General features: G+C 37.0%; 1 protein-coding gene across 1 annotated transcript in view; it reads left to right on the top strand.

Moving 5' to 3' along the window:
* The window catches only part of RAPGEF6 (Rap guanine nucleotide exchange factor 6), a 171,051-nt gene extending 147,151 nt beyond the window's left edge, over nt 1–23,900 (top strand). Inside the window, exons 25-31 of the mRNA XM_063292322.1 lie at nt 735–926; nt 2,728–2,862; nt 3,620–3,733; nt 8,903–9,128; nt 10,859–11,376; nt 16,562–16,858; nt 19,189–23,900. Coding sequence (XP_063148392.1) covers nt 735–926; nt 2,728–2,862; nt 3,620–3,733; nt 8,903–9,128; nt 10,859–11,376; nt 16,562–16,858; nt 19,189–19,214 — 1,508 coding nt within the window. The 3' untranslated portion in view covers nt 19,215–23,900. The remainder of the gene's footprint in view (nt 1–734; nt 927–2,727; nt 2,863–3,619; nt 3,734–8,902; nt 9,129–10,858; nt 11,377–16,561; nt 16,859–19,188) is intronic.
* The last annotated feature ends 1,468 nt before the right edge of the window (nt 23,901–25,368 follow it).

The raw sequence follows: 25,368 nt of genomic DNA, 5'->3' as shown, positions 1-25,368 counted from the left end.
TGAAAGTGATATTTGAGTGCACAATTAATATTTAATTTTGGAGATTACTTGGTTTAATACAAACGACAGAGCATCAAGCCTTACATAGTTACTATCCAGTTTTTTGGAAACGGACAGTAACCTTTCTTGATGCTCTGCTATTTGTATAAAGTTCAGTAAAGGATGAATTTATTGAATATTTCATTGTAGTAATCCATGCATACTCTATATTTATTAGCAACTCCTGCATAATTTGCAGGAGCATCAGGTCTTCAATCCGCAGAGTACTTAGGGCTATAATTTTACCTTTCCAATGTTAAAGAAGTAATCCTTTAGCAGTAAGAAAGGCATGGAGAAACCATTGTTGTCGGTAGCCCAGAAACAAATTTAGAATTCGATATGTGTTAGCACCCATATAATAATGAGAAGTGAAGTACAATAACATGCTGTGAGTTAAGTATGCCACCTAGTGGAAATATGGATGCACCTTTTGAGGAACGAGCAGGTGCCTTGATTTCGCATTCAGTTTAAAAGACTGGATTTAAATTTAGTCTTAGGTAAAGTGAATTTATAGCCATCAGTGGGACTCCATTTAATCACAGTTGTGATACATTCCCCTGATTTTGGTGGCACAGCTCTTTCTGTAACTGGATCCAGAAGCACTACAGTCGGCATGTCATTTGCTATTTCAATAGGCATTCTATTTTAATAATTTGTGATTCAGAGACAATTATTCCTTTTCTTCACAATGTCAGTGACAAAAAACTTAAGTGAAAGACGAGGCACAAAAGTTTCAGAGATGTCTCCAATGCCACTGAGGTCGGTTGGCCAAACCACAAAAGCCCACTTACATCAGCAAAACAGAATGAGTCAAGTTCTTCAAGTTCCAGCAGTTAATCTTTACCCTATTCGGAAAAAAGGACCAGCAAAAGACCACGTCGCTTTTAGTGAGTGTTTTATCTACACTGTTCTCCTTAGGTGGCTTATGCATACAATAAAATATATGTCAGTAAAAGCGTAATATCAAAATATAACATAATATTCAGAAAAATTGCTTCTTTCAGAAAACCTGACCAAAGCTGGATCTAATCTTGCAGTTTGGCAGTTTTGACCTCTGCAGTTTCAGTCTGCATTGTGTACAAGTATTTTCTGTCTTCTTTGACTTGAAAGGCATCTTGGGTCTAGAAAAAGAGGTTTACAGAGTATGTCCTGGAATAACTGTCAAATTAGCAGGAGTTGAGCTCTCCTTGATGGAAATTTTATCTTATCCTAATAAACAAAAATTATTTCATCTGGCCAATAAATACATAAAACTGTTTCTGAGCACATACATTTGTCTTACCCTTTTGATTCATTACCATAGATTTAGACAAATGGGCTAATGCTATATATGATGATAATCCCATAAACATCTTCTGCATGCCATTGTTTAATAGTTTTTGAAAAATTGGAACCTGAAACAGCTCCAGAGGCATTCTGTTTTTCAAAATCAGGCAAATCTAATTTGGATTTTTCTTTCTTTCCTGCAGCAGTGTCCCTTTTCATGTTCTGGCTGCAGCTGGAAGAAAGCAAACGGTTCCCGGTCATATATAAAATTTGATTTGCAGTTAAAATTATAGTGGGAGTCATTTGAGAGGACTAGGAGAAATGTATTTCCAAACTGTATTTCTGAAGCCCTGGGATAGTGCTGGGATAGAAAGTAGAGGATATTATATGTGGAGAGAAGCAACAGTAGCATACAATATTGACCATCCCCAGAGTTTAATAATGGTGCAGCTGGTATCCTCACATTCTTCAGCCTCCCAGTCAAAGGGCAAATGCCATTCAGAACTGGACTCTTCCTAAAAGTCTACTTCAATATTTTTTGACAGCCAAACTTACCTAATGTTATACAGCCTGAATGTTTTTGTTGTTGTTGTTGTTGTTGTTATTTACATATGACTAGCATGTGGGTTTGTTGGTAGCTGACTAAGGTTTTTGCTTTGTCAGTGGCAAGCAACTGCTGGTCAGGAATTTAGAGCATAGTCTCATCAAGAAAAACTACTTGGTCTGCACTCAGTTTAAGAGAAGGGAAGTGATATGAGGCAGGAAGAAGGATGGAGAAATGACTGACATGAGGCAATTGTATTTGGACAGAATTTTTCAAAAATAACTTCCTTTCATAAGGGCAGATTAAACTGCAACCAGCTTTCTTATGTAAACATGGTAAAAGATGGTCAGAATAAGGGGCATCAAATAGTTACAGAATAATTTAATTCTATTAACTGTTGTGTGTGGGATGGGGGAGGTGCCACTTTTATGCCACTTTTTTCATGTAGAGATAGTAGATGTTAGAAGTACAAAGAGCTGCATCACTAATCACAACATCAGTGTTTGGTTAACCTTTCTGAAGTCTGGATTTCTGTCAGTCAAAAATATTTTTTTTCTTCATTGTTTTTTTAAAAAGGCCAAATTAAAGTAGAACTCTTTTAATTACAACTCACTACATAGGCTCTTAGTACTAATATTGAATATGATTAATGTATGTTGTGTATCTTGCAACTCTATAAATAACATCATATTTTACTGTTTTTTCCCACAAAATTATGTCTTGATCAGATTTACTTGATAAAAGGGCTCAAAAATCATTTCAGTTTGAGAATGTTCAATATCCTGGATAACCAAAATAAAACAAACCACTCATTTGTAGGAATATTCCAGGCTGGATTTTGAGCATGAACATTACCTTGCTTTCTGTCTCATTCATAGGTGCAGGTTCTCCTCAGAAGTCACTCAGTTTATCTGAAGAACCAAGTAGTAAAAAGCAGGCAGAAGATGACATCTCTGTGGCATCATCATTGCATTCCAGTCCTCCTGCTTCTCCTCAGGAGTCTCCACGCAAAGGTAAGAGTGGTCTCAATCTTAGTATTGCCTTATGGTTTGTCTGTCTTCTTTTCTTCAGTACACTCAAGATATTTTAGGCATTTATAATGGGCCATATTTTACCTGTGGAAAACAAAATAAGCTTAATACATTCATGAAAAGCCTAGCATGTATAAATGTTTTAAAATAGTGCCGATATATTTTTATGATTGGGCTTGGTGTTTAAATGCCTTGGATAAATTCCTAATTATAGATAGATTTGTTATTGATTGGAATATCCTTCCAATACTGCTATGTGTTTTTCTGTGTGCTTTAAAAAATGAATTCATTTCATAAAATTGAGAGAACTTTGTGTATCTTTTTTATTTGAGTAGCTGGCAAGTCTCATTTCACTGGGACTGCCAAATTTTACTCCTGCTGGAATTCTTCTCCATAAACATGTCTTTTGGTTTACTTTCTTATATTTCTAAGGGTGTTATTTTGTGTCTGTCAGCTGATGTTTTTTTTTTTAACTTGTCAGGATTTCCCCCTTTTAAGAATATACTTGGTTTGACAAAAGTAGCCCCTGCTCTGGTTAGCATCTCATTACAGAACTAAAATTACACGCTCTGTCCTTTAACTAATGAAACATCCAGAGCTTTGGCACTATTTATTTAACATCAGGGTTGTATATCCTTCTGTACTATATCCAAGTGTAACATTATGTATATTAAAGAAAAGAGAAGCATTCATTTTGTTATCACCATGTGATTTGTTTTATGTGTTCTTGTCTTTGTAGTCAGTAACTCGCAGAGGTCTGATAACTGTAGCCAGCTTAATCTGTCCGGTTCATCTTCCTCCCTTGCAAGTGAAACAAGCAACAAGAACAGTGGACATCGCAGCTATGGAATAGGTGGGGCTTATTTGCAAAAGAAAATCCAGCAGATGACTAGCAAGACAGCAGAAAGATCAGTCAGTATCGAAGAGCGAGGAAGTGAGGATGGTAGAGGCAAGCCTGAGCCTTTGTACAAACCCAGAAAAAGAATGGGGTCCCCCTTTGGAAGATTCAGGGAAAGGAGCATCTCCAGGGAAAGACCAGCTTTCACCTATCATGTGGAGCCAGCATGCATGCAAGAGAGGGATAGAGCTGAGAAGCAGAAGGACATGCCCAGCACTGTGGGGCATACAGTCAGCGGTCATGGAAACAATAGCTCACTGATGTGGTTGTGTCCACAGTTGAGACAGAAAAGAAGGAAGACAATATGACACGTATTCAGTTTTCACAGATGTTAAATATTTTCTGTTTATCATTCTCATTTTTCCCCCTTGACATGGAAACGGATATCAACATTATAAATACTTTTTCCTATATCTTGTTCATTTTGAATATTAGTATAAATCTATTAGTACAAGTGGGGAACATTAGCCTCTCTGTAGGTGATTTAGAGAAAACCATGCCACAAATTCTGATGCTGTTCTCTGAGCACTGATTGTCCCAGCTATCTTCTAAGAAACCAAGCTTAGCCCATCTTAAGGATCAGGTTATGACCTTTCCACAGACCTTGGTTGGCTCTGGGTATCAGGCGAAAAGTTAGTAAATAATTAATGGGCTGTATAAAATTCTGGTTTAAATATGCTTTTACTGCCATCTTTTCTAGCCCTCGTCAGTTGTATGGCATCATATACAATTCACTTGTGCAAATAATGGGGTGGCTGCTTTGTCACATAGCTGGTCACTTCTGAGAAGCAGTTCTTTATACACTTACAGTCCTATTGGTGGAGACAGTTCGCGCAGATTGCCGTTGTGTTAGTGAAACAAATAAAACCTCAGTGCATGAAAGGCTTGCTATGCTGCTTGAAATATTTAAAGCTGAAGACAGAGAATTTGAATAGAGAATTCAGGTCTTGTTGCTTGATTGTGTCTATATTTACTTGGAAGGAAGTCCAAATGAAGTCCACAGAATTTATTCTCAAAAAAACATGCATAAGTATGCATCAGTCATTTTTCATATTTTGTTTAGAAACCCCAGGTAGTTATAATATACAGATTCAAATTGTGATTTGCAGTTAACTATCTAAGGGGGCAGATTTTAAGTTGTGTAGATTTTAAGGCAGTAAAGTATAATTGTTATTATAATGTTAATATGGTATGCTAACCATATGCAGTTATTTACTTATCTGAAATGCTGGTCTTTTTATGTCTGTGAAGTAATGTATAATTTATAGAGCATAATTTAAACAGTTTGGAGATTAGGAAAGTAATTTTACTTTTAAATAATATTTTTGCATGATTTATGTAATCAAATCATTTAATTTCACATCCCAAATATGATTTTAATATATACATAAAACAATTTGTTATACAGGTAGATATTAAACTGTATATTGGCATAACAACTGAATAACTACTATAAATGTATTTACTTACTTTTAAGTAATCATTTACTTTCACTTGATAAAATAGCTCAGTCATGATTAATCAGTGTTTTACTTCCCATTGGTAAACATTTCTTACAAGTTAGTAGATTCTGATAGTTGGCTCTAATAATTTAATTTAAGTTAATTTTTGAGATAATCATAGCATTGTATAGATTCATTCAGAAATAGCAGATTAGATATTATATAAATATACATTGCTTTGGTAGTGGCAGCATATAGCTGAGCTTGGTTGATCTCTGCTATTGAGCAAAGGTGGCCCTGGTTATATTTGAATGGGATTCAGAGGACTGTAGGTTGGACTTGGAAATTGAAAATGCAGCTTAGAAAATATAGTAGCAAATGACCTGTGTAATACTGCCAAGAAAACTGCATGAATTTAGTCATCAGGACTTGAGATTGACTTGAGGACACATTTACTTTTTAATGGGACAACAAATCTATAAACATCAGAAGCACAATATACACAATATACAAGGGAAGGAATAATTTATTTTAGTGATTGCTTCCAACCTACAAACTCATTCTCTACCCCATGTTCAGAAAGAAACTTGTGAATATAGGAGAAGAATATTTGGCAGCCTTTCCCTGTCCTACAACCTTTAGCCTGGGTGGTAGGAGTTCCATGAGGTACATTTGCAACATATCTGGAGAACGTTGGGTTGGGGAAGGTTGTTATAAGGCATAAGGGAGAAATAGTGTACATGTAGTGGATTTTTTTATGCAGTCATCAAACATGCAAGATGTTTTTAAAACTCAGCACTGTTGATTAAGAGAAACCACTATGAGAGATGCTGTGTATACATTTTCCTTTGTCATAGTCAGTTTTGTTAAACAAGCTAATGTCTTTTCATTTCATTCTAAATTGGGAATAGCAATATTTTATAGGATGTACATATATAGACTTGAGTACATAAGCAAAGAAGAAGCAAACTTACTAAGAGAAACATAAAACATTTTTAGACATTAGGAGAACAGTCTATTAATTTCATATTCTAGGCTGCTTCTCAGTAATCAGAATCACTGAAGAGGAAAATATTGTGAGAGGGAACAGAAAGAGAGCAGGAAGGAATATATTACTTGGTATCCTGACCCTCTGAATGGATGATGAGGCCTTGCTTGAATGCAGCTGGTAAACAGTAGTTTGGAGTGGCAGCATTTCCTGCTGGCTTGTCTGGAGGTGGGCACAAAAGTTCACAGCAGATCTTGGAGAGACTGGTGGTATTAGTTGACCAAGAGCAGGAGGAAAGAGGATTAAATAATCTTTCTGACCTTGCCACGTTTCACCTACTTTTTTAATTTAAAAAACAAAAGACATTCAAAACTCCATATTGTGCTCAGTTTGACCCTCATATTCTATACCTTCAGGGTCTGTTAACTGCTCTTCCATCAGCTAAAGCCAAAAATATAAATGTGATACACGTAGTGTGAAATTTTCTTTAAATTCTGAATCAGGTTCCAAGTGCAATCTCTGATAAGAAATTAACTTCCTCCTGATACTGAGTTTAAGTAATTGAGAAATGGAATATAAATGTTATAGTCTAGATCTTAGCTTTAAAAAGATCAACTTGAAACTTAATACAACTTACATTTGTAGAAAATCTACACTGTAGCATATTATGGGTCAGCTATAAGGTTGATATGAAATGACAATTGATGTTCATATTTTCACACCTATACTGGCAAGTAAAGGGAAATCTTCAATATCAGCATGTAACACCCACAAAAAAATAACTGTTTTTGCCAGGGTAAATATTCCTACAGGAATACTTGTAGACAAAGGTAGTGTACTCTCCATTTATTTTTAATTAAAACTTACTGAAAAATTAGACATTCAAGTGAACTGTAGCCACTTTTTCATATGCATATCGTTTTTACTTAGGTGCACGTATACTATATTCCTTTCTTGTCCTCTGCAATTCTCAGTTCAGGCTGGTAGACAACACCGATGGACTCTTGCTTTCAAATATTCCAAAATTACCTGCGTAAATGCCATTTTCCCAGGCAGGTAAATGCAATTTTCCTAGGCAGCTTACTGACAGCTGGAATGCTAGAGATGTACTTCAGCAGCGGAGCTTAAAATGTTACTTCTGGTGGCTCCATATTTATATCACTTTGAAGATTCCGCAGCAACATTTTAAATTATTCTTGGATATTATTGCCTATAATTGAAAATAGTAGGAAAACAATGAAAATGATTGATTAAAATGTTGACGACCTTTATTTCTGTTGCCTAAAATTCAAAATAAATTTGTATGCTTTCAGTGGAGATTTAGTTCTCAGTTACACGAACCATGGAATAAGATGATAAAATGTATCATCTGTATTCTGAATTGCAGCTTATAGGTAAAATATATGTACAGTTCCAGCCAATACCCAGTCAAAATGATTCTCATTTTCTACTTGCAGTAAGTTAGGGTGTATACAGATTATATTACAGCATATTACATACAATACGGTAGGGAAGGCAGGCAGAGCAGAATTCTTTCCAACTCCTTAAATAGCAGGCTGCTTCAAGTCATGTGACCAGGAAGAAGGGGGCTTAGAATAGAGGAGTTGTCAACATTCCAAGCCACTGTACAATTGCTTCTCCCATAGGAGTGCACCAAAAGGATGCACATTTTTTTCCCCAAACAGATTCTGCTGGATCCAGGCCATTTTTCATTCGGTCTTTCTTTTTCCAGCTTCCTCACCACATTTTCTTCATTTCAGAAGCCGAAGGTTGGATTAAAAAAGTATTTCTTTTAAAATTTTCTTTTGCTGGACAATTGATAGTAAGAAACCCTTGTATTATAAATCAGCCAAAGATCTACTAGAAGATCTCAGTCTATTCTAACAAAGCCTGAGTTAAATATAACTGTCTTCATAGTGGGAAAAGAAATGGTTACAGACGGTTCCTCACAAATGGGATGATAGACTTCCAACAATCTCACATATTCTAAATGAGAAACAAAATTAAAATTTATATAATTACAGATTTCCTTAAATATCCAGTCTTGAAACAGCAAGCAAAGACAATCCCCCAGCACATTTACTGTGTTTGCAAATACAGTAAAATAAAACTTGCAGAGAATTCAGGCTGTACTTGCACAGCTAAACCAGAACGTCTTTATTTAGCATGTTGATTAAAGAGAAGTAATTCTGAAGGTATAGCATGTAACTGAGCAGAGAGAATTGCTTCTTTGGGAGGAAGTATTTAAACAACTGCAGAAAAACCACACACACTTGATTCTGCTGATTCTGATTTGGTTAGCTACACAGTATCCTTTTACCTGATCAACTGGAAAGCAAGTCTCCTTTGGGTATGTCTAGCTTTTGAAGAAGTTGTACTTGTTGCACTGGAAAGTTATTCCTGGTTGGTTTAGCACATATATCATCTTTGAAACAGGTGAAAGAAGGTGTGCAGTTTTTGTCCCCTAACATTAAAAGGAATTCATGAAGGAATTATTCCATTGTGTTGTATTTTATTGTTTTCTACTAACAAAAGGAAGTATCAGAAAACAAATGATGACAACTCTTGTAAGGAAAGTAGGAAGAGAGAGAAAACGGCGAAAAGCCATTTCCCAAACAAAACCGTATTTTGTTGAATAGTGATGTGATAATGCGTACATTGTCTCTAAATGCAATCTTCCCATATCATGTTTAGGCTACGCCCTGATCCCATCTGCCAAATCTGAGAATTTTTCCGATTCCAGTCATAGTGAGATCTCTTCACGGTCCAGCATTGTCAGCAACTGTTCTGCTGACTCCATGTCTGCAGCTCTTCAGGATGAGAGGTGTCTGCCTCAGACGATGGTGATGGATGCAGTTGAGGCAGTGGAAAGGAGAGAGCCCTTTCCACCACCTCCTGAATACAACCAGTCTTGCCCTGGGTAAGAATCATTCCTTCCTTCAGTATAGTTATTGATGTCCTGTCTTTCAGGATAAAAAAGCAGTTCATAAGCTGTTTGAACAATTGCACATTTGAAAGACCCACAACAGATATTTAAGATAAATTAACAAACCTCTAGGGCAGTGTTTCTCAACCTTGGCAACTTTAAGATGGGTGGACTCATGTTGGCTGGGGAATTCTGGGAGTTAAAATTTACCCATCTTAAAGTTGCCAAGGTTGAGAAACACTGGTCTAGGGTCTCTCACATGGCCTTTGGTTTAATGGCCCTGTAGGAGGAGGGTGAGAAAAGGTCCAGCTGAATCAGCTTCTGGGGTGCTCTTTGCCTGTCTTCCCCATCTCTCCCTGGGAATTCTTCCTAGTGGGCAGCTGGTGAGAAGGAGGGAGAATCCAGGCTGCTGAGATGCTTTTTGCCTGCCTCCTTCCCTCTTAAGAGATCCTTCCCACAGGGCAGATGGTGATAATTGACTGGTGCACAATAACTTTTGAGATGTTACGTTCTGGCCATTTACTGGTTGTGGTATCCTCACACTCAACGGGATTATTAGCCTGCTGAAAAGCCATTAGCACTTTACAGAAGGGCAAGGCATAGTCTCTGCTGAAAGAATCTTGGATTTAGAATTCTCCCTATATTTGTATGGCATAAATTGGTGTGCTAATGTAGGTGGAAGAAAATGCATTAAAGTGAGATTTAAACAAACTCCCTCTGGTATAGCATGCTCAAATGTGTTAAAATGACAAATGTGTTTTTGTGCAATATACAACATGATATGGTAGTTGGCAACAGCCATTTAATAGCTCTGCCAAGCAAGGAGGAAATGTATTTCCGGGCATATGCCCATGATATGTAGTCACCTTTCTTGTTACTTCTGTTATGACTGCTGCCAGCAGAAGGCTGAACAATGGGAGTTATTTTAAAAGCCTAAAGTGTTTTTGGTGGCCCTGGTCTCTCTCGAAACAAAATCCTAGGCACATGTAATTAACATCTTTGAAGCACAGCACAACCCTGTCTTTACTTTTTTATACTGCTCTCCTGAATAATTGGACAGGTGTGCATAGGTGTTGCCACTGGGTGATTTGAAGTATATTTATTCTGTTTTGGCTGACCTAGATAAGCCATTTAAGATACTCAATTCTTCTGCAACTTTCCCTGAGTAATCCAAAGTGTCTTAAGCACTATACAGTAGCATTTGTTGCAGTTTGGTGCTATTTTGAAGCATATAACTACCTTGAGCTCCCAGGGCAAAGACCAGATAGTTGTCTGATGGAGAAACAAAGAACACAAACAATATAAAGCATAAACAAGAGTAATCCATCTCACTTTTTTCTTCTTTAATAATAGACACTTTTGTTGGACTGGGGCAGGGTGTGTGCATGCTGATTTTCCTCAGGATTACTATTTATTTGTTTGTAGTACCAACAAACCTTGCTTCAGCACTTCCACTGATAAATTTCTGTGCCTGTGGCAAAGAAAATAAACATCCCAATGAAGTGTTTAATTTTAATGAAGTGATTAGTACTAGTTTGCTTCTAAGGCATCTTTTAAATACAAAGATGAGTTTAGAAATATGTTGAAATTTATTTTCAGAAATTATTCTGTTATTTACAAACAGAAACATATGAATGTTACTGGTCAGTGAGAACCCTACTGTTTTGCTTGCCTGTTCTTTTCATCAGCATTTGTATTTTCCTTCTAATTTGTGCTTTCTCCAGTTTAAGTTGGCCCCTGCCTAGACCTCCAGTGATCCGAGGGCTGCCTGTCCCATCCTCCATGAGCACCGAGGAGATTTCTCATGAGCACCTCACAATAGAAGCAGCAGATAGTGGCCGTGGAAGCTGGACCTCTTGTTCGAGTAACTCTCATGATAATTTTCAAAACATCCAGAACCAAAAGGGGTGGGACCTCTTAAACTCTTACCGCCATGCTCATTTAGAAAGGGCCATTGCTGAAGTGGAGCCATCTAGCTGCTGTCCCGAGGAGACTCATTTGCAGTCACACAGCCACTCAGACGGTAGTCGGCAACCCAAAACTGGCATGGACTTTGACCAGTCCCGGCAGAGCTGGGCTTCATCTAGTTCCCTGTCAGACACCCACGAAACAAACTATGGGACCATAAAACGAAGAGGACTGGACAGCTTAACAGCAGAGCACACTGAGGCTTTGGACGCTAAAGCAGGTAGTGATGCAACTTACAAAACTGTCACTTCAAGCACAGAGCATGGCCTCATAGGTAAGCCTGATGAAAAGCCAGTGGATGTTTCCACAGCTGTTGTATATTATGTGGTTGAGCTATTCAGGAATGACTTCAGCAGCCCTCATGGCCAATTTGCATGTAAAATGTTCTATCTTGTACACATGTCTTCAATCAGCTCAAGTCCTCTGCTGGAGTGTCTCCAGTTTTCCTTGGGAGAAGGGTGGGATTTAAAATAATAGGCAGCATGTTTTATTGGCTTGTAGGGAAAGAGAGAGAGCCTGTGGATCCTAAGAAGTAGCTTTCTTGAGACTTCCTGTATTTTCTGATTAGAGATTTCTTGCAGTTCTTTTTTTAAGAATTTGGGTTTTTGACCACTCACACTAGCTATAACCAGCCTGGGGAGAAAATTTGTGATGAGTAAATCCAGTTGAGAGATCCCCCCCTGCTCCCCCCCTCCCCCCCGCAGTTTGGCAGTGCATGCATTTTCCCCTTGCCTCCAAGATAGGAAGGAAATCATCTTCATGTATCATTTCCCAAGCTTGTCATATTGGCCATCAATCAAACACCTATTATTGTAGGAAACAACTGCTTTGAGAAGAAGCAGACTCCATGCCAAATTCCAACTTTTGATTGATGATGAAAGATGTGACATAAAATGTCCTCTTGTGCAGTTTGCAACAATGCTTTCAGATAAAAGAATGCTTAAGAAATTACTATTCTTGTATTGAATCAAAATGTTGTCCTTGGATATTAACATAGAATAGATTATCTGTAGTGTAGACATTAAAAGATTAGCTGTGGCACAGGTGTACCATGTATTTACTTTATTTCTTTTTGTAGAAATAAAGCACACTTAAGAAAGCACACAAATATTACATGTATGTAAGAATTGCTGCCCTGCTCATTTTGAACACCCTTTCTTAAAGTGTGTGTGTGGAGGCGGGGGGGGGGCGTAATGGGACTCTACAATTAAACATTTTTTCACAATGTCAGTAATTTCAGATATAACCTGAAATTGGGAAGAATTTTTTTAATCTATGAAGTGTTTAGGATTTTCTTGTCCCTACCCTATTGTTAGGGTAGGGACAAGAAAATCCTAAGCACTTTATAGATTAAAAAATATATGTATGAATGCTACATTCTAGAAGGTGACAATTTTTCTGCTGTCACGTAAGTCATGTGCATATATCATGGAAGGAGATGCGAAGGCAGTATTTTAAGGCATTAGAAAGCCAGTCTGGAAAGGTTGATTCCAGCTTTCTTTTCTGTCCTGTCTTCCTGATGTAGCAGGAAGATAGCATGGAAAGGAGCAATAGATTGTGCTCAGTGCTTAAGAAAAGTGGTCTCTGTTCCTAGATGCTGTCTTTGAATCTATATTTCAGATTTCAACTTGTGTTTACTTGAATAATACGCTCCATAGCACCATACCACTATACCAATATGTACCTTGCATATCTGTGAGGAAAGCTATGTTTGCCTAACTTACTCAGCTACCCATCCATCCGATATAGTCCACTTCCCCAACATTTATACCAGAAATCATTTCATACTCTACCAGCAACATGTTAATACTATTCTCAGCTGGGTATAAAAGACATGGATACGGGGAAAACAATTTAGTTCTTTCAAAAATCTTTATTCATAGAAGGTTTAGGATCCATCCCCTGAAGCCTATTGCCTTTCTTTGAAGTACTGTTAAAGCATATTTCACTGAACAGACCTATCCAGGCAATTGGTTACTTGTCCCCCCTCTTCCAACCTTTTCCACATTAGGCTGTTTTTGCACCCTCGCCTGCCAGGTCTCCTTGGCAATATAAGGGTCACTCAGTTTGGGCAATATGGATCCACAATCTGGAAATAGAAGTGAGAGAATAGTAGCATCCATTAAAGGATGCAATAAAGGAAACAGAAGACTATAAGTATTGAGAAATTGAGAAACACTGTTCTAGCAACTGGATTTTTTCTCCTTTCGTGCATAACAGTTTGTTTATTTTATTTTTTAAAAATTCTGTCCTGCTTTCCGCAGATGAGGAGCTCTAAATTTCTCAGTGCCAGTGTGAACAGAATTGCTAACATTATGTTAATTAAAGAAAACTTTTAAAAATTGAAATTAAAAAAATTAATTAACTAAAATTATTATTATTATTATTATTATTATTATTATTAAGATAAAGGCAGGAATACCAACTTTTTAGCAAAGGAAAAAAGAGCCAGGCTGGTGTAGTGGTTTAGGTGCTGGCCTAGAAACCAGGAGACAGAGTTGTAGTCCTGCCTTAGGCATGAAAGCTGGCTGGGTGACCTTGGGCCAGTCCCTCTCTCTCAGCCAACTCACCTCACAGGGTTGTTGTGGGGAAAATAAGAGGAGGAAGGAGTATTAGGTATGTTCGCTGCCTTGAGTTGACCAAAATATATTTTTAAAAGGTGGGATAACAATATAACAATAATAATAACAGGTATGGCCAAGAGATAGAGTGAAACCCAGTTCATAAACTATTTGCTTGTATCATTACTTTCTTATCCAAAAGCAAGAGGCCATACATTAACATTTCATTCTTTAAAGGCAAAACTAACACTGCTGAAAGTTTGTGCAGGATTATAACAGATCTACATAAAATCCAGTATTGTCTGCCCTGTCAAACTTACTTTTTAACAGCTCTGACCTAGTCTAACCTATTCTTGCCTCACTAATTTTAACAGTTGTGTGTTTTTCATTTTTTCATAAGGATGCAGTATTAAGCAACACTTTAAAAAGAATTATTCGGAATCATAGTACAGCTGAGAATTAAAACATCACATGTAATCAACCCCTTTCTATTTAACCAAAATTCCTACAGGTAGTCCTCAGTTACCATTCATTCAGGTTCAGACTTATGACAGTGCTGAAAAAAACCAACTTATAACCAGTGCTTACACTTAAAACCATTGCAGCATCTCCGTGGTCACGTGATCATGATTTGGGCACTTAGCAACTAGTTTGCATTTATGACTGTTGCAGCATCCCATGGTCACATGATCACCATTTTCAATGTTCCCAGCTGGCTTCTGGCAAGCAAAATGAATGGGGAACCACATGATTCGCTTGTGGTTCACTTAACAGCCATGGTGATTTGCTTAATGACTGCTGCAAAGGTTGTAAAATCAGGTTGGATTTGCTTAATGACCGCTTTGCTTAGCAACCAAATTCCAGTCTCAATTGTGGTTGTTAAGTGAAGACTACCTGTATTTGTAATTGAATTTTACTGTTTATTTTATAAGCCAAAAGGGGCTTACTTCATTCCATTAAAATAACAATGGTTTCAGTAAAATGAAGCCTGTAACTTGGCAGTCAATTTCTAGAAACCGGCTGTTTTAGAATTGAAGTGGCTGCAAATTGCGTGTCTTGACACAGTAAATATACTTGGTCTAGAACCTTCAGGGGCCTTAGCAATGCACCCAGATTTCTCTCTATATAGATAATTTGTCTTTTGTAAATGTGACTGGGTATATAGTAGGACATATCCTAACATTTTAGTGTCCTTTTATATGTATATGTAGTAGACAGCCAGGAATGACTGATAATGATATAATACTGGAATATACTTAGGAAATCTTAATAGCTATGGAAGTGTTTCATAGTTCAGAAATAGCCTTTAAGTGGTGTTACAAACTCAGTGATCTCTTATTCCCACCCCAGTATCCATGGAAGTTTTCAGATCATATTCCTCCATGTCTTTTAGGGCCACTGAGTTATCTTTCCAGAGAATGCAAGATTGCACTTCTAAATGTTTAAGAAAGATCACAATCGGGGGCATCAAAAAAGTCAAACTGGTGGGTGGGAATGTGCAGTTGATATCCTGCTCCTTTTTAATGTGCATTGCACATGTGGGTGTCTCCTACAGTGAGAATGAGATTGAGGACAAATAAATGACCGTAAACTTTGCAAACAAAACCACATGGAATTTTTGTGAAGGCAAGCAATGATCTTAATTGTAGGTGTTTTAATAGCATGGACTCTTACAAATATTGCTGGAATTAAAAGATAGGCCAAATTAGATGTCTGAAGTATAATTTATCCTTGGATTTGGAAAGGGCGAACTAAATCACATTTGAGTCCAATATGTGGTCTTTATTTTTTATTTTTTAATGTACTTTGGTTAGTAAATTACAGATTGTTGGGATCAAGTAACTTATGAAAATTGTTTGTAAACCACTAGTGTTTGAAGAATTAGGGCTTTGAAAAATAGCTTCCAGTCATTCAAACAGTTCAGGTCAATATTTAATATTTATTCCATTTCTGCCTTGTTTTTCCACCAACCTTTGGTGCCAGTCACTTAAAAATTCAACTCCAAAAACAGAGACACCTCATAATCCAAATCCCCTATATATGAACAGTCTGCCTAAACAAAAATGAGTTGCCTGATATTGGAGAAAAACTTCAGAGCAAGGGCTTTGGTGGATGGTATCATGGCACCTTATTTAGAAGAATGTTTCTGACAGATATAACATGTATGACTGTGTCATCATGCAAATGCTACAACTTCCCTACTTGCATTGAATTTTTGACACAAGTATGTAAGGATGGCATTTGTGTGATGACATCACCACACGTCATCATTTTGGTGTCATTGTAGTTTGCTGTTAGCATATCCTTAATAGACCAACAAACATGAGAATTTTCCAAAATAATACATTTTTTAAGACCAGGGTCAGTCAACTTGATATCTGAACATTTTCTGAAAGAATAAATTTGGAAGTCCAGGGAATAACAAAATATATCTAATGGTGATGGTCAAATAAATCATAGTTGATATAGCTCTTAGAGGTAACTATAGTTAGTTAGTAAGCTGATTTTGTGCCAACTTATTAAAAAATGCATTGCTTTAGACTTGCTCCCTGCTTTCAATTTCTATTTTCAAATTAGAGCTACTGGGTCACTACCACCCTTTTCTCAACACAATTGGATGTTCTCATACTTGAGATTGTGGTTGGCTATGTGCATCTGAGATAGAAAGTATTAGAAAAGACTCTTAAGAATTAAAGAACAGTAAGCACCACTTTGTGCTAGTGGTTCTGCTCCTATACTGTGACTGCCAGTGGTGTTTTATGAGTGATTCTCATTTACCTTTTGTTTAATCAGTTTTTGGTTAAGTCATTATAACATTTCACTGTTTTTTTTAAAAAATGCTTTTATTTTGTCTTTGTTTCCTTCATTAACATTTCCATTGCTTATTTCTTGTGCTAGTGTACTGTGTCACCTCATCTAAGGAAGACAGTAGATATAGGGAGCCACCGCCCACCCCACCAGGATATATGGGGATTTCTTTAGCGGACATAAAGGAAGGATCCCACCACCCACACCTAAAGCCTCCAGACTATAGTGTGGCGGTGCAGAGGTCAAAGATGCTGTCTAGGCTCTCCTCCACTCCTCTGAATAGCGAACCAGTGGCCTGTTTTCCAAGGAAGATGCCTAAGTGGCATAGCCGGCAACCGTCCCATCCTAAGCTAGCAGATATGACTGGCGCAAATAGTGAAGAGGATGGTATGTTAAAAGATCTCCTTTGATAGCTGTTGAGTCAAGTGGTGTGTGATTTATTATAAATTTGGGGGAGTGCATAGTCTGTCTTACCTTACAGTCCTCACCCTGAATGTGCCTCGGTGATTCTTTTCTCCCTTCTTTTCTTTCATTTATATATGCTTTACGTATGCTTATTGTGAGAATAAGTGATCCTAAAGGGAAAAAAAGAAACAGAACATGTATTGGGACGCTAATTATTAACTAGCATGTTTACAAGGAGCAGGTTGATAGTCGTTCAGAATTCCTTACCCTACCTGCAGTAAAAAGAAGAAAACAATTGTACTTGACAGTCTAAAAGGCTGTGACTGATGTAACAGAAATTATTTTAAAAGTAGTCACATCCGCTATGCTTTTATGTACTAGAGATAAACCGAATTATGATCAGCAGTGCATACCTCTGCTACATGGAGATCATCTAAAAACATTCCATGAAGCAACTCTAACCAAGTGTCAGATACAAGTTTCTGTTATGCAGGAAGCTGAGTATTTCCTAATGTGTTGCTCAGCAGAGCATTATTAGACCTAGCCAGAGTCCCAAAATGATGACTCTCCATGCAGTTAAGTGTTGTAGGTGTGGGTACTGGGCAGCCACAAGGTAAATGTCCATCAGTTTCCACACATAAGGTTCTGAGAGAATGCTGTTAGATCAAAAACACTGAACAGCTGAGGCTTTAAATTGCAGTTTCAATTATTTATAAACAGGACTTGCAATCCTCATGAAATTGCTCGCTGGACAAAATCAGAGACCCACTAATTGGACCACACTGATGCTTTGTACTTGACCTCTGTTCTGAACCTTTATACCTCAACACTAAGATTTTGAAAAAACAGAGTTTATAAAATCATGAAAATTTAAAAGAAATCGAATCTCGATTTTTCACTTTTTTCTTTTCATTTGCCGCTTGGAAATAAGCAATTTTGGATTTTGACTTCCTTGACATTTCCATTCCATTTTCTGTTGTCTGTTATTATTTGTGTTTTGTCTGGCTCAGTTTTTAATTGAATCCATGAATCTGAATGCTTTTCACAGATTTTGCTTTTATAAAACTAGAATTTTAGCATAAATCTTACCTAACTTGCTTTGAAAACATTGCTTTGTACAAAAGAAGCTTGTAGTTGCATTATAGATAGAGCATTATGTTGAAAAAATGGGTGAGTGGCTTGGATGTGTATATGTTTATACCTATGAATATATGTTGCTAAAGCTGCATGAACATTTGATTAAAATGTTATGTTTCTATGAAATGTCCTAAGGATCTATTTCATCAAGTATTCTTTCTTTTCTGTAGAATAAGTCAGCCTTTCTGATCTACATGCTAGAGAGATCAAAAAATAATACATTAGAATGGATTTTATTTTTATTTTTATTATATATTTATTTGTGCCTTCAGGTCAGTTTTTGCCTACTGGTGACTGCCTGGACAAATCCCTGCAGTTTTCTTGGCAAGGTTTTTGGGAAGTAGTTTGCCATTGTCTGCTTCCTAGGGCTGAGAGGGAGTGACTGGCCCGAGGTCACCCAGCTGACTTTGTGCCTAAGGCAGGACTAGAACTCACAGTCTCCCGGTTTCTAGCCTCATGCCTTAACAACCATACCAAACTGATTCTTAGGGTGGATTACATGGCTACTGATACAAAATTATCCTTTAACTGCATATTACATTATTAACTTCCTCCTTGGAGGAATCCAAGGAGTGCAGAATCAAATAATACTCTTCCATTCTATTTGAGTGACTATGACTACTGCAAGGTTACTCAGTGACTGGCTGGTCCTCGCTAGTTCTAGTCTTATTATTGCACTGCAGTTTATCATACCACACTGTCTCATTCTGTGAGAATTTTATATGCCCATTTGCAAAGTGTGGCTGAGATTCAACATTGACCTGGTGGGATATTTAATTTACCACATTAACTTTCTTTTGAAAGCCTCTAAATGCCATGTTGGCGTGACAATATGAAAAGCATAAGCCAAGCCAACTATCTTTGAGACCTCCGATGGTACTATGAATCATTACCCAAAGTTCCAACATCATGAGCTACACCATATTAAATTGCCAATATGATTTAGAATTAGATACATTTTAGAAAGCTTTTTTTAAAAAAAATTCATCATTTGCATGAGTGACAGTGCCAGGATAGCAGTAAAGAAAGTTAAAAAAAATTTTTTTTTTAAAGAAGGGCTATTTTAACTCAAGAGAAAATCCTAGGGATGTAACAGTAGATATGTCACAATTTTAATTTAAATGTATTATATGTTCATGACACAGAGAGTTCACACTGTTTTTCTTATTTCACAGAAGATGAACAAGTATCAGCAGTCTAGCCTCTGTGCTTCCTGTGAAAATTGTTTCAAATCGTAACAACATTGGAGGAAGGAATTTTACAGTATTGTCAGCTATAGCTGACAGCTTGCTGCTATTGACTTCAAAGAATTGTGTTTGCCTCTCTTCGACTAGTAGGATGAACTATCTGGATTGTAATTTTGAATTTGCTTCAGCCCATTGCAGTCAATTCAATGGAATTTAAGAAAACTATATTGGAAAGATAAAACACTCATTCTAAGAAATACTGACCCTGTATTGCAGTATCAAGAAGGACCTAATATTTGATGCATTGGGGCCAGCTTGGGAGCAATCTTCTGTAGAAGAACTATAGAATCTTTATTAGTAGACTTTGTTCAGATATTTTCTCTATAACTGTTATGGCTCTCAGTTGAAGAAAGTTATTTTATGTGAAAATGACATCAAAACTAAGGAAACCTCTGCAGCAATCTGAAGAGTAATTTATTAATTTGGAATTTATATAAGGATTTTTGTTTGTACATGTATTGGAATGCTCTGGTTGGCTAATGTGAATGCTTTGTCAAAAAAAAAAGGAAGCAAATTGTTAAGGTGTTAGTGTGATGTCTTATGCTAAGCAAAACACTTGATTTCTAAGGAACTGGATGTTCATGAGTGCAGCTAGAGGTTTACACACAGTGTAACATCAACCACATCAATCTTTAAAATATCAAGCCCTTAGAGGTGTATATTGAGTGTGTTTTGATGGGCATACAGTAGTGAAATACTGCCATCTATTGATCCTGTATTTTAAAATCAATGAAATACATGCAGTTCCTTTCAGCTATCATATTATTAAGGGAGCACTTGCATTTTTTTTCTTTCCTACATTCCATATTTTTCCCTCTTGTCTAAACAATTTCATGGCACATTTGTATCATTATCTGCCTAGAGACTTACCAGGTGTTTCCTCTTCTATAATACTTGCATTGGAGAAGTACTCAACAAGTTCTGCTCTTTAGGATTTAGCTTAAAGTTTTCAAACTTACAAGCTTAGGAACAAAGTCATAGAAATAAGAAGGACCATTAGGAGGAGGAGGAGGAGGTGGTGGTGATAATAATGATGATAATGATAATAATAATAATAATAATACAGTCTATATATTATTTCAGGCTTTCAATTTTATTTGAAACTTTTCTTCCCATTCCTTAAGAAAAGTTTGGTTGCAAGTCCTTTTTTGTACTTAAATCAGCTGCATAGTTCATAAATTTTGAACAATCCACACATCCACTACGAAGTCCAAAGTAATCGATTCCCACTGATTCAGAGACTTAGAAATACTTTCCAGATGGATAATCTTCTAGATGCCTATAACAAAAGTTGGGAAGTTGCCATGTTGAGGAAAATTGTTCCAGATCATCCCAGATTTACTACAATCATACTGAATACTTAAAATATAGTTTTAGAAATCTGAGAACATGTAAAACGAAACATACCATCTGTTGCCACCACAATTGCCTACCAGTGCCACTTAATTACTCACCCCTGGTAAGCACATTCTAAAGATGAGAAAGAGACAAGGCTTATGTGTGCTATTGCTCTAGGCTTTTTTTTGTGGGGGTTGGGAGTGAAGCGACAGAACTTCTCACTGTTCTCAAGTGCCTGGTGTGATTGTAAGATGAAATTTCTTCATTTATCTCAAGCTTGTGTGCTGGATTTCAGAAATGCCCAGCAAATGTGACTTCAAATCACCTTTAAAACCCAGTGGAACTGCAGGCATATCAATCATGCTCTCCTATAAGGTGGGGTGATTACAAAGGTGCTATTTACAGAGAAAGAGGATTCCCTGAACTGGTATGTATAATACACATTTGCACATGTATTATGCAAAGTAAAAGACAAAAGACTGGCTTGACATGGCAGCTTTACTTAGCCAACCAGAGTACATAGAAAAAACTGGAGTTATTATTTGTGTTTATATTCTTCCCCTACTGCATAATGGTTGCCTAGCTGAACATAATTAGTGGACATGAATGTCTCAATGTATATTTAAAGTTTACTTGTAAACCTTAATACCATAAATGTTTACACACTAGGGTAGAAGGAAGATGTCTGTCAGTTTTAAAGGTGCCTCAAAGTAACCTTATTTTTTACACTTAAAGTTATAAAGAGGTTTCAGATTTTCATTTCTGTGCAAAGTAAATGTCGCTTGTCCTGATATCAAAACTTTCTGTTTGCATATTGACTTAGGTCAGTGATAGCTTTCCCAAAAGCATATGTGAAAAAAGCTTGTCTTTTGGATTTCTCTATGGCTATTGGAGACTTCCTTCAATGCCTTGTAACATGAAATTACAAATCCAGAGAGCTGAGTGGATAACCCTAATTCAAAAATTAAGTGACTAAATATATGTTACTACTTAAATGTCTGGAATAAATAGGTGAGCCATCAGGGCTCTTCCCCTCCGCCCACCCTCCCCAGACCTTAAAGCAACCAACAGTGAGAAAATACTGAAGCTTGGCAACCATGGTTTTAGCATTTATTATAATGTTACTGCAGGTGCAACAGAGTTAAATTTTCCTGCACACAAACCACTACATAATCCATAGTAGTACAGTTTCCACTGATTCAGAGACTTGTGGAAAGTATATTTCTGATGGATCATCTCCTAGAAACCCATAACAGAGTGAGGAAAGGCATGTGCATAGCATCTGTTCAAAGTTCTTCTTACAGCTGATGTCCAACTGAATGGGCATACTGTGACTCTGTTTAAAACTGCAGGTTGCTTGATGGACTTTATGGAGAACTTCGATGTCACTGGTATGGATGTGCTTTTTGCCAGATATGCCTGGGCTTTCAAAGAAGGAGGTTATGCTCGTCAAAAGCAAACTTTTAAATCTGAGTCCTGAGCTCCCAGCAAGTCCAGTTCACACACATACCATGCAGTTTGTAAGTGTAAACTCAACTTTAAACTTAGTAGATGTTCTAGTGCTTAGGGCCAATATTACAGTATTTCTCGAATCTCAAATATTTGTTGCCATTTGTAGAGAGCCTTTTCTCTTTGGTAGTAATTTTTGTTGGGTTATCAACCCACCTCCAGGTCTTTCCTTGTTGAAAATCTCGTGAGCCAAAAATTGCCCTTTTAGTGTATTTGTATCAACAGCATCAGAGATGTCTGCTTTTTTAATTAATGTTATTTTTAAAATCACTGGGCATCTTGTTAATACATTTTCCTAATGCAGAGCCTATAGAGTGTAAATATGCAGCGGGTCAGTGAGCCCTTTTTAACTGCTTACTATTTGCACAGTGCAAACTGCCTCAGCCTGTCCTTGCTCTGATCGGTATATGTTTTGTTTTGCTTTTTACCAGCTTGGTCAGGGACAGTAGCCAAACTGAAATGGGGCTTGGGTAAGCCCAAGGAGATGGATTTTTTTGTTTTAAAGCCATTCATTATGAAACTGCTTAACCCCATTTTGTGCTGTTTACATAATGTTTATTCATTATATAACTGAACATATTACTAGCATGTTCTGCATCCCTTCCATGCACATAACATGTTGATTTTTTTTTTCAAGTTCTTGAAATGGCCAATTCTTCTCTGTATATAACATTTATTCTTTTTCCATTGTATTGTGAGAAAGTTGGCCTTATGCTGAAAGCGCAATAGGAATGTTTAAAAATCTCAAAAGTCAGTTTTTAATTTACACGAATAGGAGGAAAGGAAACCCTGTATCGTAATATGTAAGTAGGCCTGTACATAATTTGCCATTTGATTCCTCTTTGAGGCAAGATTTATATCGGAGGTAAACCAAGTCGTGAAAATATGCATAATATTGAGCTACAATTTCCAAAGTGGTGATTTGCAGGTGCACTTCTGTTACCTCGACACATACTGTCATCTAGGGTAAATTAAAAAGGTTCTGATTTCACTTGAATAAGTACACGGCCAGCATTTCTCTTCCAAAGTTGGAGAATTTTGCACTAATGCTAGTAAAGCTGATTCTCACTTCAACTTTTGAAAACTTCTTGAGATATGATCCTGCTGCACAGCTAAGGTGATTCCAAATGATGAATAATGGATATCCAATAAGAATCCATTATATCAATTTATCTCAGGAGGTAAAAAAAATGGAAGAAGCTTGATCTGTTCATACAAATAATTTATAGGAAACAGTGCTACAGGTCCAGGTAATGTGCATTTCCTGAAATGCAGTTTTAGAAACATTGTACTTGCCTTCAAAAACGGATCAGGAAAAAAATACTTCTTCATTGACTGAAACATTTAATGCCAACTGTTTAAACATGGAGTAGAAAACAGATGTCACCTCCAGTTCATTCCTCTCCCTGTTCCTCCAGTTGTACTTGTCATCGTTGTGTCTTTAAGTTCTTTATCTATCCATGGAATGCAGTTTAGCTTGGTACTCATGACGTTTTGCATATGTGAGCATATGGGCAAAAACTGCACAGTTGTAATGGTATTCCAATAGCAATTGTAAAACTGCACAAATCAGTGATTGTAAAGTATTCTGTAACAAGCAATGTTTGTCTTCTATTTTTTTATACCTCTTACACTTATGTCTTTTAGAAAGACAGTGCCTCTGTATGCTTTTTTGTATTTTTACTGAGTGATTGTAAATATTTGTTATATTTTTGGTTAAGAGAATGTTTAAAAGTATTGTTTAATATCCAATCTACTAATGATGTTGGAACCAATAAACAACTTATCATGGATTATGGGCGGGTGACTTTTTATTCAGTATTTTCCCCCCACAGAAGGTTTTTGATCACTTCCATGCTGCAGTCCCAGGCTGTAAATCTCATTCGATTAAATGGGGCTCATTTGCAAGTGTTTGTATATATGAGAGTACTTTTTTGGGGAGATCAATTCATCAGTGCAATCTGCAATGATATTCTGAGGGTGCTATCTTGTGTTGTTCATTAACAATAAATAGCCTCATTCCGGTGAGAAAACAAAGATACTTTTAACACTATATAGAACTTGAAGGACAATACAGAACCATGTTCCTCTTCAGAATAGGAAAGTGATCAGCCCAAAGAATTTTAAAAGCATATCTGGATTATGGCCTGAATTCTAATTCTATTTCATCTATACAATTCATACCTGAGCCCAGTTAAAAGGGATGGAAGGAGATCATGTGGTCTCTCCTCACATCCCAGCTGGGCAGCGCATAAATTTAACAACAATTATCATCATCATCATCATCCTTGGCAGATGGACAAGGTAATTAGTAATTGTTACCAAACGGTTATGTTTTCTTGAGTATTTGAAATCTCTGTTGTCCTTTTACTTAATATGCTTTTCGTGACTGGCAAGAACTCTTGTCATACTTTTTTGGACTGGCTGTGAATTGGCACAAAAGAGACTGGATAGTCCCCTTAGCAAAATACCTTAAGCAATTGCTTCCTGTGGTTACTAATATCAGTGAAGTATATGTAGTGTGAAAAGCCCTCCCACTTACAAGAATGCTGCGTGACAGCAGACACCTCACCTTCAGTGTGGAGACATTTTCTTTGTCAAAGAATTTTCTTAAATTCATGCTCAAGATCTTTTTACACTCTGCTATATACTATATCTATCTTCCAATCCAGAGAATAACCCTCCCCATGATAAATAGCTGCTGGATGACTGAACAGCCAGCAAACTTGCTACAGAGCAGGTTAGCTTCAGTGATTCTGGGGCAGAGTCTGCTGCAGCTTCTCCAGCTTTTAGTATCCATCTCCTCACTCTGACTAATGCAGGGCCACCTACTGCTTTTGCTTTCTTAGTAAAACGTATGTTTGCTTGCTCAAAGGCTGGAATGAAGACCTGCAGAAGAGAAAACATTTCCTAGTTTCTGTGTAACGTTGGTATTTAACTTGACACTTCTGTGGACAATAGCAATATAGAAAGAGCATGTGCATTACATGCTCCGTTAAACGATTTAAAAAGCAATATAACAGCAGCAAAAAAATAATCTACCAGCAGAGGGCAGCATGGCATATTTGTTTCTCCTTTTTTTCTTCGCAGCAACTCCTTTTCTAACTAATTAGTGCTAAAACTAACAATTTTAGGGAAAAGGGATATCTCTGTCTTTCTCGCTTGCAATATACTGTATATACAAGGCACAAGGCTATAACTTTTGTTGGAAGGATTCAAGCAAACCACCCCCTTCTCTCACAAACTACCATTTTCAAACTG

This window comes from Candoia aspera, chromosome 2 (assembly GCF_035149785.1).
Source record: "Candoia aspera isolate rCanAsp1 chromosome 2, rCanAsp1.hap2, whole genome shotgun sequence".
Classification (NCBI taxonomy): domain Eukaryota; kingdom Metazoa; phylum Chordata; class Lepidosauria; order Squamata; family Boidae; genus Candoia; species Candoia aspera.
Note: the sequence above shows the minus strand (reverse complement) of the source record. Positions and strands in the feature narration are given on the sequence as shown.